Source organism: Drosophila elegans, unplaced genomic scaffold (assembly GCF_018152505.1).
Source record: "Drosophila elegans isolate 14027-0461.03 unplaced genomic scaffold, ASM1815250v1 contig_271, whole genome shotgun sequence".
NCBI lineage: Eukaryota > Metazoa > Arthropoda > Insecta > Diptera > Drosophilidae > Drosophila > Drosophila elegans.
Genome location: NW_024545647.1, coordinates 70,753 through 91,740, shown reverse-complemented (window position 1 = coordinate 91,740; position 20,988 = coordinate 70,753). Strand labels below are relative to the sequence as shown.

General features: G+C 36.2%; 1 protein-coding gene across 1 annotated transcript in view; it reads left to right on the top strand.

Moving 5' to 3' along the window:
• LOC108146894 (catenin alpha) overlaps nucleotides 1-20,988 on the top strand; it is a 121,198-nt gene that overhangs the window by 36,753 nt on the left and 63,457 nt on the right. The window contains exons 4-6 of the mRNA XM_041708559.1: nucleotides 10,176-10,379; nucleotides 10,793-11,477; nucleotides 20,656-20,807. Of these exons, the coding sequence (XP_041564493.1) occupies nucleotides 10,176-10,379; nucleotides 10,793-11,477; nucleotides 20,656-20,807 (1,041 nt within the window). The remainder of the gene's footprint in view (nucleotides 1-10,175; nucleotides 10,380-10,792; nucleotides 11,478-20,655; nucleotides 20,808-20,988) is intronic.

Here is a 20,988-nt window from a genome sequence, read left to right as displayed (position 1 = left end):
TATTCCGTGCAATACTGGAAATACCACAATGTAATGTATAACAACTGGATAAAAATTATAAAATTTGCTTAATTTAAATTGGTCCAATGACAAATTCACAAAGATATGGGGAACATCTGGTGCTTTGATGTTAGCTTTTAAATCCGTACTATTTTCTTTTAACAAGTTGTATGGTCTCGCCCTATATAAGCCCTTAATACTGACAATACGAATTGGGTCGCGTTATATGCCCTCAAGCACTCTAAAGGTACTTATGGTACTTAATAATCACAGCAAACAGAATTGCAAAGAACTTTCGCATTGAATACAACAAATGAAATATTGTAATATGGACTACTGTAACTAAGCCAAATTTGAACTATCCACAGTAATTCCCCATTTTTATTTGTTTAAATATCGCATAAGCCTAACATCCCTATTGTGCCTTTCGGGGCGAAATGCAAAGTGACTACATTTATACTTAAAGAGCACTTAAAGTTGCCAAAACCGCAATGTTGGGGATATTTTATTTTATATCCATTGTAAAACGCATCTTTTTTGTTGGTCGCCATATATAACTCGATTATTAGATTTCGGATAAGGGTGTAGGATCCATATATAGTTTTTGGAACGGTCAGTCGGTCTGGCAGCATTGGCTTATCCATTGGACGTTTTAGAACGGCTCACGCGTATGCACAATGTGGGGTCAAATGCTGCATAGTCCTAGCCACTCTAACTCTGATTCTGCACTACTTGGACCACAGACCGAAGCTTCTCAAAACTGGGAGGCACCTGCTCCAGCCAATGCTGTTGATGTTCCTGTTCCCAGCCTACTTCTCCAATTATTCCTGAGACCTCCGGTGTGGCATCAAGAAGCTCCGTTCTACCCTCGAACAATGAGGGCCACCTAGTTCACACCACTCACCCAATTACTGATGTGGCCCCTTTATCCAGATTATCAGCTTTGCCTTTGAAAGGCATGATGATGCTAAAAACTACTTGTCATAAACTTTGTGCACAAGTCGATTCTATTAGCTTTTCTAAATTCCATATTAAACAAAAACGAGATATCTCTTGAGGTTGCAGAGTGTTTCTGGGTGTTTACCTTGAATTAAAGCCCTTTTTTTTTTCTAGATGTTGTAGTAGTTCATTGAATTATCATTATTTTATAATCCAGAGTAGAGGGGAGAGAATTCCTCATTGTAGCGAGACCCGATCCCATAGTAGAGGTCTCCATTCTGATGATGAGCATTTAGTGTATGATCCTCGCCAGGGTTTGTTCAACTTCAAGACTTTAAGACTAGTCAGTGCTCGGAAGATTGCTACTGGGTTGACTATGCTGAGTCTCATCTATGTCTAGAAAGGCCGAAGTTTTTCTTATGTTGGAATCCTTTTTCAATCTTGGATTACGGTTTCAGGAAAGGTTCGGGTCTACTGTGGTTCTAATATTGGTGTCTATCAGCCTTTCCAGGGTTTTACGTAGGAATGAGGATAGACTTATTGGTCTGAAGTCTTTAAGGGATGTGTGTGACGGTTTCCCAGCTTTGGGGATGAGTATATGCTGCCAAAATAGGGAGTTATATATGATAACGGTTAACTACGTCATGATAATATGAAGGGTCTTGTGCTGGGAAAAAACCGTCTGGTCCTGGGGACTTAAAGTGCTTGAACGTGCTTGTAGCCCATTTTATGCGCTCTGCGCTTGATAATTCTAGGATTTCTTGCTCGTCAAGAGGTTCTAAATTACTTAAGTTGTTGCTTCTTGGAGGTTAGAGGGGAGGTGAGTGCCTAGAAGCAACTCTAGAGTTTCTTCTGTCCAATGGCTTGTAGGTTTTTTAAGATATCCTATGGCGGTAGGAGATTTAGGTAGAATCTTCCTTAGCCGAGCTGCCTCGGTGGTGTTGTTTGCAGCCCACCATAGGGGTTTATGAGTAGATTTGACCTTCCTACTGGGGCAGGCTTTTTTCAAGGTATACCGCAGGTATCTGTGAGGATGTCGACTATCTTCTCAAGTTCTTTCCGGGTGTTGGGAGTGAAGGAAGGGAGGGTCTTTAGGTTAGTGGCTACGGTTTTTGTGTAGCAACCCCAAAGTGTTAGTTTTCCTAAGAATGGTTATATTCGTGGGGTTTAGGTATAGTATATCTTTGGTAAATTCTATGGAACGGAGGTAGGAGAAGGATTCCCCGATTTGGTCAATCAGAGTCTCGGAGGATAGAGTAATATCCAAAACATCCCTTTCTTGTCTTAGTGATTAAGGTCGAGTCATTACCTTTATTGCAGATATATAAGTTTGACAAGTTTGCGTCCGCTCTTACGACGAGTTTCTTTGTTGAGGGAGCATGGACTCGTTCTTGCAATGCACACTGGTCCCAAAGTCCAAAATTTGTGCAGTAATTAGAAAAATGGAGATATACGCTTGAAACTTGGTACAGTTAATGGTTGTTGGATATAAAAAGCCTGCGCAAAAATGGTTTGCGATCGGGCCACGCCTTCCTTACCTCCCCTTATAAACAACAAAATTACTCATACGTCCGTTTGTCAATTGAAATTGCTTTCAGTTTTACATGGCTTAGATTTTAGTTTCTTATCAGAAAATAAATATTTTAAATGAAAAAATAACTAAAATAGAAAACGAGGAAAGTTTTCGGCTAGTTTTATTTATTTTTTTTATCACATATATTTATTAAATTAATCATTTTCTACATCTAAATCAAAAGAATAGTCATTAGTAAATTCAGTTGTGTCCAAGTCATCTCCATCATCATGTGCATCATCTGTATTAATATTATTATTTAAGAAATTGACATTTGGCCTGCACTTATCTTTTGCAGCGATAATTTTTTTGTAGCTCGGATAAATGTCGCAATTCCTGCATTTACTTTGCAGCCTTATGCTCATATACTGTTTTTTTGTAAAGCCGTTTTCAATTAAAAAGTCTAAGGCTTCTTCTGGAGTGAAAGGTACATGCTCTGCTTTGGAAGATACTTCCTCAACGGTCAATCGCGCCTTTTTTGCAGCCAAGTTTGCTGCATGAGCAAGAAGATTAACGTCGTTATTATTTTTAGATGAAAGATCGGCAGCTAATCTTTGCTTTAATCGGCAACTTCCTGCATCATAGTTTAGTCGTGGGCGTCCTGAATTTTTGGGGGCCTCTTCCATAAAATCAGATGGTAATAATTTGATTTTGAAACGTAATGCGAGCCAGCTTCTTCTTAAGTCTTGAAACATTCCGGTTACAATTGTTTAACCGTGTTTTTAATGCAGCAACAAAGTTTGCTATTTTCTTGTCTATTGAGTTCTTTATATGTTCCTTTAATGTTTTAATAATATGCTGCAGCACAAAATCATAAATACTTTTATTTTCACGACCATTTGCCAGCCAAACCTCTACCATTTCAGCATAGCTCAAATCGATGTTGTCTGTCAAAAAACAATATTTCATGGAATCGGGCAAAAACGGACAAAAAAAATTAGTGTAATCAAAAAATATATATGTTAAAGATAACATCTGTATCAATAGTTTCTTAAATACGATTAAATACTATATACCTTTATTCCACGGAACACGACATAAGTTAGGTTAGAATTGCTAAAACACATAACATCACAAAAACACATATTAATAAAGAAATTACACATATAACAAATATTGCAATATTACATAATATTTCACATACCTGCACAATTATCATCTATTTTGAATTATTGCAATCGAGATATTAGATTTTACACAATTTGTTTTCAAACTTTGCATTAATTTCACGAGAAAGCAATGCCAAAGTTTGCGGTAAACGATCAGCTGATTTCCAGGACTGCCAGCGATCGCAGGGATGCAATTTCAATTGAAACTCTTTTATTTTCAATTGCCCTGAATATTACTCTATCGCAATAAAATATTGTTTTTGCCCAACTCCTAAAAAAAAAAATTGGGTTCTTGCACAAATTTTGGACTTTGGGACCAGTGTGCAATGTGGTGTTTGTGGTCATGGGCTAGGTAAAAAGATGCGATGGTATGTCTTTTGTGGGTGTCTAGCTCTAGTCTGACCTTTGTGAGGTCACCGTCGTTAAACTGAGGAAGAAAATAGGCGTTAAGGTGTGACTTACAAGTAATAGGGATGCAAGTTTTGGTTTTGTCCTTACCACTGTTGTAAAATGTGCTATACCTGGGGGTGTTAAGTCCACACATTTTGTTACCCACTATCCAAGGTTCTTGAATAACAATTACATCTATTGCGCTTGTCGTGAGGCACTTTAGCTGTGGCTTCTAACTCCTCTGGAACGTCCGAAAGTTTGCTCCGGGTGTCGACACAAAGTCTGTGTCGGTTGACACATAGCCTGTGTGGTTCGTTTCCTCATCCGGTTCCATCTCTTCATTACTGAGGGGTTACGCGCAAGCTGCCAGGTGGATGGCCGCCAATTAAACAGCAAAGTTTTATTTTTTTTTTTTTCCGCTTTTTTCTATGGGAGTATATAGTCGTCCGATTTTGATGAAATTTAAAGCGTAAATTCTGAATTTTTTAACCATTGTTATACCTTTTGTCAAAAAAGTACCGGGACTGGGTTAATAAAACACACATTTTCCATTTAATAATTCAAATTTATTTTGTCGCCTTCAAAGTAGTCCCCATTAGAGGCAATACACATATGCCAGCGATTCTGCCAGTCTTTAAAATATTTTTTATAGGCGTTTTCCGGGATAGCCTTCAACTCCCGTGCCGAATTTTGTTTGATGTCTTCAATGGTGCTAAAACGGGTTCCACGGAGCTGCAACTTGAGTCGAGGAAACAAAAAGAAGTCGCACGGGGCTAAATCTGGCGAATACGGAGGTTGTTCGATGGTATTTATGGAGTTTTTTACCTTGTATTCGTTCACAATCGTAGCTCGATGCGACGGCGAGTTGCCGTCGTGAAAAATCCACGAGTTGTTTGCCCACAATTCCGGTCGTTTTTTCCGAATTCTTTCACGCAAGCACCGAAGTACGGTCAAGTAAAACTCCTTATTGACCGTCTGTCCCTGTGGCACGAACTCATGATGCACTAGACCGTGAATATCGAAAAAAATAATGAGCAACACCTTGACTTTCGACTTGCTTTGGCGCGGCTTTTTCGGTTTTGGAGCATCTTTCGGTCGTCATTCGGACGATTGTTGACTTGTAAGCGTGTCGTATTCATACATCCACGTCCCATCAGCTGTAAAGATACGTTTCATGAACGTGGTGTCGGAATTAGCGCGATCCAGCATGTCGGCAGACACCTGCTTTCGGTATTCTCTTTGCAGGAAATTCAGCTCTTTTGGAATTTCATTATGAAATTCGGCAAGCAACTAGAACATAGACTGACGTAACCAGCGACTGTAAACAAGGTACTAGACAGTTCGCTTACAAATTTCACTTCGTAATGCAGAACATTGTTAACAACATAATAAAAAAAAAAAATTCAAAAATCGGTTCAGCACAGGCTTTTTAATTAATCCAGTCCCGGTACTTTTATGACAGAAGGTATGTTGAAGAATTAAAAAAAAAAACTTAAAAAACGCCAAAGTTAAAATTTTAAAATTTTTTTTCCGATTGTTTCTATGGGAGCTTTATGCTCGTTCCGACATATATACTAACTGCAATAGAAAGACATCTTTTGGGAAAGTTTCAAAACTGAGGGACTAGTTTGCGTAGAAACGGACGGACAGACGGACATGGCTAGATCGACTCCCCTAGTGATGCTGATCAAGGATATATATATTTTTTTGGGTCGGAAATGTCTCCTTCACTGCGTTGCAAACTTCTGACTGAAATTTCGAATGACTATGACGTTTTTCCCACCAAAAAACACAATAATTCTTTTGCATATGGGGAGAGACAATCCCAGAAATTGCGGTTAAGATGAGCCGATTGAGCTCCCTGAAGCATTCGCCAGCGCCTTCAACCAGTGCCTCACGTAACGCATTTTTCCTGAGCGATGGAAGTCCAGAAGTTATTTTTGCTAAGCAAGCCGAACGAACCACCGAAGGGTCCGTCGTCCTGCAGGCCAATATGCTTGATAGACCACAGACTGTAGGAAGCCAAATTCGCTGAGGGAGACCTCTCACCAATGCAATTTGGCTTAAGGAAAGCAAAATCCACGGTCGATGCAATTGCGAGTCAGTAAAGAGTACTTTTTAAACGTGACCTCGAGCATCAAGAATTCCATTAACTCGGCACTGTGGGACGTCACCAAAGAAGTACAGCACTTAGGCGTACCGGATGCATTGGTGGGCATCATACAGTCGTACTTCAGCGATCATTTTCTGCTGTTCTACACAGACCGAGGAACGCTCAAACATAGAGTAACTTGCGGAGTACTTCAAGGGTCAGTACTGGAACCGTTGCTGTAGAATGCAATGTACGACGGAGCATTGAGACTACCACTACCGGGAAAAACAAAGGTCATAGGTTTTGCAGATGATATAGCCATAGTAATCGTGTCAAAAAGCCATCCAAGAAGCTGAAGGCATAGGAAACGCTTCAGTGGCTACAATAGCTCTCTTCGGTTGGGCTTGACATAGCGCACCAAAGAGTCGTGCCATTCGAGTCGAAGGCATCTCGCTAAAGTCGGCGAAAGCGAAACGATATCTAGGAGTTTTTTTTGGATACAAGGCTGTCGTTCCGGGAGCACCTCGCGGAAACGAACAAAAAGGTGGCCAACGTAGCTAGAGCGCTATCGCGGATAATGCTGAAAAACAAAGCAGGGACGCAGAATTCTCCTTCAGACAGTGTGCAAGGCTACAATCCTGTACGCCGTACATGAAGGGTCTGAAATCTACGGACAGGCTTTGTATCTTAGAGTGTGCTCTGGTTTCCGAGCGTTATCGGATGACGCAGCCCACGTCATAATTGGCACGGTCCCTTTAGATTTGCTGGCGGTTGAGGCAAAGGAGATCCACGATGAGCTTTAGATGTTGGGAGGACTGTGCACCTCATCTCACAGGCGAACAGCCAAGGCTTACGCTCGTGGAAGAAGCATGGAAGGGTTGCAGACCCGCTGGCAACAGTCGACGAAAAGACGCTGGACCTTTCGGATCATACCAGAGTAGCCAAATGAACGCAAAAAAGTCAAGAAGAATTTATTTCTGGCAGACCCAGATCCTAAGCAGACATGGGTTCTTCAGACGTTACCTCACAAAGTTTGGCCACGATGACGACCACAACTGTCCCAGCTGCGGCGTCGAGGAAACCGTTGGGCATGTAAATATTACTTGCCCACGGTTCGACCACGACCGATAAGGTATTTTATAGGACTTTGGGGACTCAACGATCTTAGGAGATCAGCTGATTTCGGACCAAGGGTTCTTGAACCGGATTAGCAGCTTCGAAGCGGTCTTTATGAAGCGACCCTACGGAGCAAAGCCTCGCGGTAGTACCGCAGGGATTCAGGATCTTCTTTCCCCTTACCCACCCCTTCTACTCACTTATATACCTCTTCCCGTCTTCTTCCATAACGCTGTAAATATTCGGTCACCCAAATTATACTAAATTAAGTTGATTAAAAAAAACCCTGATTTCACACATACAGTTTTTTAGACAATAGCCCAATTATGCTACCAGGCTACCAGCAAACAATTTAAATCTCTTCTGACGTATAGTTGTCCTACACTCAGAAAACTAGATTCCTTGAATTAAGGAAAACATGACGTAATTTTAGGAAAAATTACTTAAATTTGTGCTTTAAATATAAAATTTAGGAAACATGACTTAAAACGAAACCCAATAAAAAGCACAAATTTAAGGCCAATATTCCTAAAATTAGGCCATGTTTTTCTTAATTCAAGGAAAATCTAGTTTTCTGAACTAAATAAGCTAGATCTTCCAAAGTCGTGAAACAACCTTTTTTTTTGTAAAGACTTGTCTTACACAAACTAAATTATTACAGGATTCTAACACAAGTCTCTAAAAGTTTTCGAAACCGACACACCGAAAAAAAGGTATTATTTGAATCAATTTTGAACGGAGCATCGGATCCAAGCAAAGTTCGGTTCCATCGACGCGAATTTTCAACAAAATTTAAACTGTGCTTAAACTGTGGAGTATTTTAAAAAACACAGTGCTGCCCTCTCATCACAAAATAATAATTGTCTATAATAGCCTAGCTTATATTAATAATAATATATCACTTTAATTAAAATAAGAATTTTTATACCCTTATAATGTCAGTCAGAAGCTTGCAACGCAGTGAAGTAGACGTTTCCGACCCTAAAGTATATATATATTATTGATCAGCATCCCTGGCAGAGTCGATCTAGCCAAGTCCGTCTATCCGTCCGTTTCTACGCAAACTAGTCTCTCAGTTTTAAAGCTATCTGCATGCAACTTTCCCAAAAGTTGCATTTCTATTTCAGGTAGTCTATAAGTCGAAACGAGCCGGATCGGACGTCTATAGCATATAGCTCCCACAGGAACAATCAGAAAAATAAATGAAAAAATGAAAGCAAAGTTTGCTGTTTTTTTTTAATTTTTTTTGTAGTTCTTCGACATTTATATTTCAGAATTACGGTTAAATTTTAATCAAAATCGGACGACTATGTCATATGGCAAAAAACTTAATTTAAAAGAAATTATAAAATGTAACTTTTCTATTTTGTAATTTTGTCTAAAACCTATTTTTGGCTAATTAATAATTTGACAGTTCAGTTAATTTAATTGAGATCGGAAAACGATATGATTTAGCTGCCATAGGAACTATAGAATAATTAAGCTGCAAATCATCATAGCTTCAATGTTTTTAAAAATGAACGCAAGTAAATCATAATTGTAATGTTTTCAAAAATATTTAATTTTTGCAATAGCTGCAAGGCTATATGAACCTCGTCTTGTCGAAATTTGCTTATTTTCTTGTTATACCCTTGCAGAGCGGATTATAATTTCAGTCAGAAGATTGCAACGCAGTGAAGGAGACATCTCCGACCCTATAAAGTATACATATTCTTGATCAGCATTACTAGGCGAGTCGATCTAGCCATGTCCGTCTGTCCGTCCGTTTCTACGCAAACTAGTCTCTCACTTTTAAAGCTATCTGTAAGAAACTTTCCCAAAAGTTGTCTTTCTATTGCAGGTGGTATATAAGTCGGAACGAGCCGGATCGGACGACTATAGCATATAGCTCCCATTGGAATAATCGAAAAAATAAAATAAAAAAAATTATAACTTTGGCGTTTTTTAATTTTTCTATTAGTTTTTTGACATATAGTAATGGTTAACTATTTCAGAATTATGGTTTAAATTTCATCAAAATCGGACGACTATATCATATAGCTCCCATAGGATAATCGGAAAAAAATACAAAAAAAATTATAACTTTGCTGTTTTTTAATTTTTTTTATTAGTTCTTCGACATATAGTAATGGTTAAATATTTCAGAATTACGGTATAAATTTCGTCAAAATCGGACGACTATATTATATAGCTCCTTTAGAAATAATATAAATATGTAAAATAACTATCTAATAATTGAGCTGCAAATCTTCATAGCTTTAATGTTTTTAAACATATATGCAAGTAAATCTTAATTTTAATGTTTTCAAATTTATTTCTTGCTGCAAGGGTAGATGAACTTCGGTTTGCCGAAGTTTGCTTCCTTTCTTGTTACATTATAATTTCAGTCAGAAGTTTGCAACGCGGTAAGGAGACATTTCCGACCTTATAAAATATATATGTTCTTGATAAGCATCACTGGGTTTCTACGCAAGTTTTAAATTTATCTGCACGCAACTATACCAAAAGTTGTCTTCCTATTGCAGGTATCTATAGCAACCATCGGAAATATCGGCAAAAAAAATGAAAAAAAAAAAAATGATAACTTAGCTGTTTTTTTTTTAAATTTATTTTATATTTCTTCGGTATTTAGAGCTGGTTTACTATTTGTAATTACGATTTAAATTTTATCAAATTTGGACGTCTATATCATATAGCACCCATTGGCACAATCGGAATATTAAACAACATAAGTTTTAACTTCTCTAATTAATATTTTTTTTAAATTCTTTTCAACAAATAAATAGTCTAACAATTCAAAATAGCGATTTTAGTTTTATTCAAATAGGAACAATCGGATAATTGACGTGAAAATCTGCATGATTTTAATGAGTACTCAATTTATGCAATAGCTGCAAGGGTTTTCTTGATTTCATTTATTATATAATTTTTCCCAACGTTTTTTTCATGGTTGCAGGAAGGAATTGTTATGGATCCGATGACCTATAGCGAAAAGCGTTCAAGACAATTGCTTGAAGAACGCTTAGAGAGTATTATTAGTGCAGCTGCACTAATGGCGGATGCAGACTGTACTAGAGACGAACGACGAGAGAGAATTGTCGCCGAATGCAATGCTGTAAGGCAAGCATTACAAGATTTGCTGTCTGAATACATGTCAAACGTAAGTAATTTTCTGTGTAAGCAGGTGCATACAATAACGTCTTGAACCTACCACTACAAGTGTAAAATGAGGACCGATGCCAATTTTGCTTGTTGGATCAGTGTGTGAATCTTAAACACAACGAGACACAGATCAAAATAAAATAAAAAAAACACAACAAAATTTTAAACCAATTTTTAAGAATTTTTTTTTCAATGAGGTAAATCATTTTTAATCCTTTAAAACCTATCCATGGTAAAGCTTTGTTGTTAAGAAATAATTTTATTTAGCTTTATCCATATTGTGCATAAGGATATAATTTTGTTTCACTTTTAAGAGTGAAATCTTGCTAGCGACCGTTATTGCTCTGACAGTTATTGCTCGTACCCGTTTTCCCGTGTATTTTAAATTTTTCTGAAAACCATTTTTTTCAGATGAGTCAAAAAGATAACGGCCCCGGACTTACTAGAGCAATTGATCAAATGTGTCGCAAAACTCGTGACCTGCGAAGACAATTACGAAAAGCTGTAGTTGATCATGTATCGGACTCATTTTTGGAGACTACAACTCCATTGCTAGATTTAATTGAAGCTGCCAAAACCGGCAACGAAAAAAAAGTTCGTGAAAAAGCCGAGATTTTCACTAAGCACGCTGAAAAACTAGTTGAAGTAGCTAATCTAGTATGTAGCATGTCAAGCAATGAAGATGGTGTTAAAATGGTTCGATATGCTGCAGCCCAAATTGAAAGTCTTTGCCCACAGGTAATAAATGCAGCCTCCATTTTGACTGTACGACCCAATTCAAAAGTAGCTCAAGAAAATATGACTACATATCGGCAAGCTTGGGAGGTGCAAGTTCGTATTTTAACCGAAGCAGTTGATGATATAACAACAATTGATGACTTTTTGGCAGTATCCGAAAATCACATTCTTGAAGATGTAAATAAATGTGTAATGGCTTTACAAGTGGGTGATGCCAAAGACTTGCGTGCGACTGCTGGAGCTATTCAGGGTCGTTCATCGCGAGTTTGTAATGTGGTTGAAGCTGAAATGGACAATTATGAGCCATGTATTTATACCAAACGAGTGCTAGAAGCAGTTAAAGTTCTTCGAGAGCAAGGTATGTACATTTTTGCAATATAATACAATTTTTACATCATTATACCACGAGAGATAAAAGCTTTCATCGTTTTACAATTAGTTCGTGGTAGTTCTTTTCTTTAATTTATCTTTTAATTTTTTTTTAATTGTTTTTTTTTTCTGAGTCAACAATGTGTTGAAAAGTTTTTTCTTCACAAATTTAAAGCTAATCCGAGTAAAACTAACAGATTAAACGCCCGGCCGTTTTCACGTATGAAAAACTTTAAATCGAATTTCCGAAAACGACTTTAAGTTCGTGAAAATCAGAACTCAAAATCTACTAAACAGATTTTTTTGATCAAAAAATATTTCATTAGCTCTGGAAAAAAGTAGTGATTATAAAAAAATTTTTAATGCTAAAACCGCTTATGTTAAAATAATAAGTTACACTCAAATATTTGAATGTTTAATTTTAATTTTTCTCTGGGTGAAGTAAGTCTTCAGAAAGTTACCAATTCTTAGCCAGATATTATATTAAATATGGCATCCAAGATATGCAGCTGCTAAAAGCGATTATGGTTTAATAAATCAATTGCACTTAAAAATTTTTATTTAATTACATTTTTCATGAGCAATACTTTTTTCAAAATTTTAATGAAATGTTTATTTGGTTACATTGAAAACTAATGGGACCGTAACAATTGTAAGTTTTATGTAAAAAAAATCATTTTTAACAGTTGTTTAAAATTTTTATTATAAAAGTCTGATAACAATTTTTCTTTATCAACTATTATAAATAATTAGATTTCTTTTATTATTTTTTATTTATTTTGAGGAACGCTATAACATTGTATCTTGTTTGTTTTTTATATCACTAGGTCAAGCATTAACAAAATTCTGTCAATATTAAGTTTGATGTTTGTGAAATACGTATAAGCTGATTTCAGCCCAGAAAATAAGTAGATGCCATTGGTCCAGAGCGGTTAAAGGACATAACATCAAGTGCAATATTATGTCCTTTTACCGCTCTGGTTTAAGCTAAGATTATTACTAGCGCACCAGGATTGTAGTATATGTAGGTCATTTTGCAAACGATTTTGCGAATCCATACTTTTAAATGTGAATACAGATTTTGACATCATAAGCATACATCAGAGTAGTAGACCCAAGAAATGCAGGTCGTTTTTTATTTTTATTATTTTGTATCCTTTATTAATAAGACGAAGAGAAGTGGACCTGGAGCTGATAAGGAGATTTTTGGAAAGACTAGGCGTATATGGAAACCGAATCGATATAGATTTTTTAACTGAGTCAAAAGCTTCACTTCGTTGAGACGACCTTAACATCGTACTTTTGTTTGAATCAATTTCTTGTAAAAGACGTGAATTCAAGAAGGTTTGTTGTTGTGGACCGACGCTTTATAAAACCATGCTGAGATGGGGACATTAATGAGTAGCATTGATGTTGTAAGTTAATATCAGCTCGCACAACTTCGGCATCAATATGGCACAGAGCTTGGCTATTCCACGGTAATTTAGAATGTCCTGCCTACTATCTTTTTTATGCACTGGCAAAATAAGAATTTCTTCCACATTGAAGGTCAGTTATTTTTTTTCAATGATAGGTTAAATATATTGGCCAGTGGTTTTGACAAAGCTTTTGCGCAGTTTTTTAGAACGCAACTAGGAATTTGATTAGGACCAGCTGAATATGAATATATTATTAACTTTAGGTTATCAAATACTATATCTTCATTAATGATTTTAATAAAAATATTTTCCGAGTGCGGCAGAGAGTAAAGGTTAGGGGTTAAATTGGTATTGGGGTTTGAAGAAAAGGTAGTTTAAAAAAATTGGCGTCATTACTAGCAACAGAATTAATATAATGGAGAGATGGTGGAAAAGATGAGGACTTACGTTTAGCATTTACAAACGAGTAGAATTGTTTATGATTTTCTTTAAATTAATTGTTACAATTAAATTAATCTGATAAAATTCAGAATTATGCTGAACAAAATTCGACTTGGCAACTAAGAAGCGCAAGTGTGTGTTTTTTAAATCGCCTATTCTTGATGATTTTTAGGTAGGCGTGTAAGCCCGGGGGGTTTCCAAGAATTTGCATAGGATGACACAGTGGGAACAAACAGGTCAACAGGCGCGGAGTCTTACGATCCACACCCCGGCCAACCGACCGAGGGGCGCATCTGTGTGTCGTAGGACACGATTCGCGAAAGGATTGACGCTTGATAAGAAAATAGGGATACAAGTTCGAAGAAAAAGTAGGATGTAAATTCAGAGAGTCAGAATTAGATTTTATAGGAAAAAGTCTCTTTTAAGGGCTCATACAAGTCATAAATAGATCTACACTGATTATATATAAGGGAAATATAATTTTTAGTAAATTCTACTTGGCAAAGTGAAGTTAAGACGACACAGCAAATCGGGGCTATCAATCTGTCCACCTTTTAATAAAACCAAGTACACCCCATTCTATATTAATACTGAACGAAATATGATCGGAAAACTGTAGTTTTGGGTCGAGAAGGACGCCAAGATGGTTTACAAGAGCAATTATATTCAAAGAGCAGTCAGTATAAGTCACGGTTTTTTGGATTGACACGAAAAAAAGTAATATACACTTTGCTCTCACTTAACACGGGGGTAAAAATCCTCGTGTTAAGCGAAACGTTATACGTTCCCAAAATTCAAAAATGACAGCAAACATTTTTTTTTATTGTTTTGTTCTGTTTTTATTATAGTTTCATACATTCGTTTAAAAGATTTGAAAGAGATTAAGATCGGATTGTAAACTTTTGTGGCATTAAGTATCCTTATAATGCATACATAATTTAACAACATCAGCGTACATAAGTACGCAAGAAGGACTTATAACTAAGGGAAGGGGATTAATAAAAATAGTTGAAAGTAGCAGCCGCCGGAGGTAACACGGAGAAGATTAAGAGTTTAATTTTTAAAGAGGACCCTTTGAGACCTGCCACTCAGATAAGTTAAGATACATCTAGTGGGCTTATTACTACATTATTCGACTCATCCATTACAGCAACTATTTCTCAGACATGACAATTTCAAAGTGCAATTAGTATAAAAAATCACAGACCGTAACAAAAAATAACATAGAGATTTCGGTTCAATTTGCAATTAGTTCAAAAATTCACAGACCGTTTTATAACATACCAAAGGCTAACATGCTCATTAGATAGTGCCGTTAAGATCAATGATGAAGAGAGACCTTGATCCTGAGGCACATTTATTTTAAAGTTGGTTGAGTAACGCTTATCTATGGTGCTTCGTTCTCTTTTGTTCTTGGAAGCGTTTCCAACACAATAAAGTATATGTCGGAGATTAATTAGAAATGCAATGAAGAAATATTATTTGTAAGTCTCGGAGTGTATTGAATAAACGAAGTTAAAAAAAATAAGGAATAGAGAAGCTTTTGAATGAGAGCGCGGTGGGGAAGGAGAGTTAAATCCCAACTGAGCGTGGCGCAATGAGAGGTAGAGAATAATGAGCGAGAGAAAGGCAGTTCAAGAAAGCCTGCGAAACGGAACAGACGCTCGTGCAGAGAAATAATTGCGACTCGCTGCGCTGAAGAAAATATAATTCCATAATGGCAGACGAACCAGACCCCCTATCTCCTACATATATATAAGGGTGTCATAAAAGTCTTGCTGTATTTTCGCTAAGTGTCGCAAGAATAAGCGACCCGTTTCGAAAAGATATAGTTAGTCTAATCTAAAGTCGGAAAATATTTATATTTTTTGCATATTTTATTTCTAGAAAAAAAAGGAAACGGGTTCAATTCATTATACCCTTGCAGAGGGTATTATAATTTCAGTCAGAAGTTTGCAACGCAGTGAAGGAGACATCTCCGACCCTATAAAGTATATATATTCTTGATCAGCATCACTAGTAGAGTCGATCTAGCCATGTCCGTCTGTCCGTCCGTCTGTCCGTCCGTTTATATGCAAACTAGTCTCTCAGTTTTAAAGCTATCTGCATGAAACTTTCCCAAAAGTTGTCTTTCTATTGCAGGTAGTATATAAGTCGGAACGAGCCGGATCGGACGACTATAGCATATAGCTCCCATAGGAACAATCGGAAAAATAAATGAAAAAAAATTATAACTTTGCTGTTTTTAAATTTTTTTTTTAGTTCTTCGACATATGGCAATGGTTAAATATTTCAGAATTATGGTTTAAATTTCATCAAAATCGGACGACTATAGCATATAGCTCCCATAGGAACAATCGGGAAAAATAATTGAAAAAAAATTATAACTTTGCTGTTTTTTAATTTTTTGTTTTGTTCTTCGACATAAAGCAATGGTTAAATATTTCAGAATTATGGTAAAAATTTCATCAAAATCGGACGACAATAGCATATAGCTCCCATAGGAACAATCGGAAAAATAAATGAAAAAAAATTATAACTTTTCTGTTTTTTAATTTTTTGTTTAGTTCTTCGACATTTAGTAATGGTTAAATATTTTCGATTTACGGTTTAAGTTTCATCAAAGTCGGACGACTATATCATATAGCTCCCATAGGAACAATAAAAATATATAAAATAACTATCAAATAATTGAGCTGCAAATCATCACAGCTTCAATGTTTTTAAATTATAATTTTAATTATAATTTTAATGTTTTCAAAAATGTTTAATTCTTGCAATAGCTGCAAGGGTATATGAACTTCGGCTTGCCGAAGTTTGCTTTCTTTCTTGTTTTAATATACATTAAAGTAAAATTAAAAAAAAAATTAAGAAACATTAAAAGGTTTAAAATTTATTACCATTTAAAAATGCCATATTTTGGTGCCCGAGCTGCCAATATTAGTAAAATATTCTACCTAACAAAAATGTATATTTTTTGTTTGTTTCTTATTATATAAATATTTATGTTACTTATATTTTAAATATTTAGATGGCATCAAACGGCCCTTCAGTGTATGCAACATTACATGTTTTGTATATGTGGAGATATAGGAATGTAGCATATTTTTGGGCTTCTGTTAGCTGTACATTCAAAACCCTCTCCTTCAAATTTAGTTCATACTTAAAACCACGGTTTTGGAAAACTAAAGCAAAGAATTTATTTTTAAAGAAATCACTTCATTTTTGGAGTGTACCCGAAAGTAACTATTAATCAAGTTCCCATTGCGAAAAATGCATGATATTTTAAAGTTTTTGTCGGTAATTTTTATATATGTAAAAATTCAGCTAAATTATATATTTGACTTGACATTTTAATCAATTATAATTCAAAAGAATTCCGATTATTTCTTTTCACTAGGTTTCATTGTACTTTCGATTTTGCAAAACTGTATTTTTAAAAATATGGCAAAAAAACCAAAAATGGAATACTTTGATATTTTGGTATAAATTAGCTTAATTTATATTAAAAAAGGCCTGGAACTTTTTTTTTATTTTTCTCAACAAAAAAAAAACGAATTTTGGCCAAAACTCGAGCCCAGTGTGCAATGCGAAGAGTCTGAAATTGGTCACAGAAGAATATTGGCTTTTCGAGTTTTTTTGCCAATAGCAAAGCGAGCTTCTATAAGGGGGCATTATGAAGTTGGCATCTCGTTTGGAACTAGTTAACAAACAAAATGCGCATATTGAATTGAAAGTTCATAAAATTACCACAGGACTTTTTTGACACCCTTAAATATTCTTGATTAGGATATAATTGCATCTGCCCGTCCGTCAGTCTGTCCGTAAGAACGTCGAAATTTCTTAAGCTGTAAAAGCTAGAGATTTAGAATTTTAAATGCAGATTCTAGTTATGACTACCCAATGCCGTTTTATTTAAAAATGTGAGCACGTCCACAAACCGCGAGAATCGGTCATGTCACCCTAAGACATGAAAGATGCCAATAAGCATATGCCAATTAGCATATGTTTATTTTCTCAATATCTATTAACTCGTACAATAATGTTTCTAATCGAACTATTAGTTCAGAGGTGGTTGCATGTAAACGTTTTTGGTATACTTTGTTTAATTGTCTCAAAAATCAAAGCTACGGCACACCAGGAGCAGCTGACCCATATCTTTATGCTGCCATTTGCAGGTTTTTTTTTTTTTATAAAACTCATTGAACTTGAAAATGTTTCGTAATATTTTTATACCCTTGCAGAGGGTATTATAATTTCAGTCAGAAGTTTGCAACGCAGTGAAGGAGACATCTCCCACCCTATAAAGTATATATATTCTTGATCAGCATCACTAGGCGAGTCGATCTAGCCATGTCCGTCTGTCCGTCCGTCTGTCCGTCTGTCCGTCTGTCCGTCTGTCCGTCCGTTTATATGCAAACTAGTCTCTCAGTTTTAAAGCTATCTGCATGAAACTTTCCCAAAAGTTGTCTTTCTATTGCAGGTAGTATATAAGTCGGAACGAGCCGGATCGGACGACTATAGCATATAGCTCCCATAGGAACAATCGGAAAAATAAAGGAAAAAAATTATAACTTTGCTGTTTTTTAATTTTTTGTTTAGTTCTTCGACATTTAGTAATGGTTAAATATTTCCGATTTACGGTTTAAATTTCATCAAAATCGGACGACTATAGCATATAGCTCCCATAGGAACAATCGGAAAAATAAATGAAAAAAAATTATAACTTTTCTGTTTTTTAATGTTTTGTTTAGTTCTTCGACATTTAGTAATGGTTAAATATTTTCGATTTACGGTTTAAATTTCATCAAAGTCGGACGACTATATCATATAGCTCCCATAGGAACAATCGGAGAAATAAATGAAAAAAAATTATAACTTTTCTGTTTTTTAATTTTTTGTTTAGTTCTTCGACATATGGCAATGTTTAATTATTTCAGAATTATGGTTTAAATTTTATCAAAATCGGACGTCTATATCATATAGCTCCCATAGAACTAATAAAAATATATAAAATAACTATCTAATAATTGAGCTGCAAATCATCATAGCTTCACTGTTTTTCAGTATATACTGAAGTAAATCATAATTTAAATGTTTTCAAAAGTATTTAATTCATGCAATAGCTGCAAGGGTATATGAACTTCGGCTTGCCGAAGTTTGCTTTCTTTCTTGTTTCCAAAGAAATTAAGTTAAGTTTCGTAGCTCCATAAAATGGTTTCTATACTTGGCCTGCTCTTCGATCTTTACCAAGAGCTAACCCTATTGTAAAATTACTTGGGGCTTGGGATAGAACTTTTGCTATTCCCTTTATAAGGTCTGATTGTTGTAAATATATACAGTGTTATAACACTAACTGCTTTCTCAATTTATGGCGGTAAAACAATGTTGTTGTCAATCATTTTGTTTTTTTGTTTGTGTTTTTTCACAAATTTTCCTAAAACGGTTCTTATATAGCTTCTAGATGTGACATAATAATTCATATACACCATTTGTCTAATGTTAGACAAGTTGTGTTTCTCATTTAAAAAAAAACTTCAATTTACCTTCATGGGTACAATTAGGCTATTTGTAATTTTCTTTTACCATTTAAAGCACAGTTTTTATTTTCTTTTTTATGGTCCGAATGTGACTAGAACACGTTCCAAGGTTAAGGCAGGCATTAAAGAGATAACAGAGCTGCGTAATGACTGCTAGGAAGAGCCTTTGCTACCTTTCCGTCAATCGCGTCTATGCCAGGAAATTTAGTGGAAACAATTTGCCTAATATGATCACGAACCTCGTCCTCGTCTACTGGACGCACATCAATAGAAAGGCCAAAAGAGAGTCCTAGTCTAGAGATCGTTGCTTAGACTTCTTGGCTTGTTGCAAAGTCAGGTGAAGTTAAGCAATCTCGGAAGTGCCATCGTAACGTTAAAGTGATCATTCCTTTTCTCACCAAAGCAGCAGTTTCTAGCGTCGAAGTAGACAAAGATGGTAGAGAAATAGGTATATTTCTGCATACTTGAGTAAGAAACAATCGCCATCAGAGGGTTTCCCAGAGGGCACAAACGCCTGCTTCTCCAGAAACTAGAGGGCATTCCAATCCTCCAGATCTCCTTGAAACCGATATTGTGGACACGCTTCGCCATGTGAATAATGCACTCTCGGGTCACAGCTTCGTTGATCGCCGATTTTTTTCATTTTCTCTCCTTGGCCTTGGTCATTGTGCACCACATGGTAATCTATTTTGCGACTATCATAAACCTGTTGTTGTTTTTAGCTGGTTTTTATTCAACAAATAACGTATCCTGGTTTGCCTCACCATTTTTACCAGGGGGTTTTATACATTACGAGGATTGTGCTCCACGGCTTTAAGCCTCGCCTATCTTTATTTCGCCTATCTTAGTTTTTGCATGGAGACCTTTGATGACGACTCAAAAGACACGCTCGTTCTTAAATTGAAAGGAGCTGGCAGGGATTTTAATATTCTTAAACAGCTTCTGGACCACACTTTATTAACTTCCGTCGAGCACAGTTTTTCTACAGAAAGTTCGACCAGTTGGCTTGAGGCGAAAGCCAGTGGTCGCAGATGAACGTAGAGCAATTAGTTTCCGAAAATCAGAGAACCCCCGAAGTCGAAAAAGACATTGCTTGGCGATATCGGACGCAAGTTAACTTGGACAGGCTCAGACAAACTATGGCCAAGCTCGGGCGTGGTGATTGGATCATTAGTCATTGTATGATCATAGTCATCAGGCAAATTGCAAAGCTATTCTTCCCTAAGTAGGTAGACACCGTTTAAAGGAGCAGCAAAGGCGGCAGTTTGAGGATGTTTTTGAACGCCAACAGGGTTTATCAACGATGTATTTTTTGTACTTCCGGAGCAAGCGTAGCTCAACCGGAGTAACAGTGAGAGAATCAGAGGATCAGGATGAATATCACAAAATCGGAATGCCAAACGACTCCAATTCTACAAGTCTAAGGCTACAGCGCTTAGATCCAACGGTGCTAGGTCGTGTTTAGGTCGAGCTTTAGATGGCTGGGCGATAAGGCAGAACCTAAATAAACCTGCTAGGCGAAACACCTTGGCGGCCTGATAGGGAGGTTCGCAAAACACCCAGAGTCTCGGTGGACCCGTCGCGATCAGACAGACAGTTTCGTAGGAACCTCAAAATAGCTACATCGAGATATTACGATATTATAGATAATTACTTTGAAAATAAGTTATCTAAATTTTAATTTTAAATTATTAAATTTTTTCAACTTGTTTAAAATTAAGTTGCTAACCTAAAATATGTGATTTCTTACTGATTCATTTGTTTTAAGTAATGATGAAATTTGATCAACGCGTTGGAGCAGCTGTTGGAGCCCTACTGAATAATTCTAACAAAGATGTCGACGAAAATGACTTCATTGATGCTTCTCGTTTGGTGTACGACGGAGTGCGGGAAATTCGAAGAGCCGTTTTAATGAATCGAGTAAGTAGAATATTTGTTAAGATTGAATAAAAGTCTCTGGAAGTTCCTATTCCAAGTGTCTAACTAATTATTTCTACAATTTCGATCAGCACTGGAAATTCGATGTTTAACTGCGTTCAAGAAAATACTTGTTCTCCTTTTTGAACTTTTTGACTTAGCTTACGTAAGGTCTAAAATGACG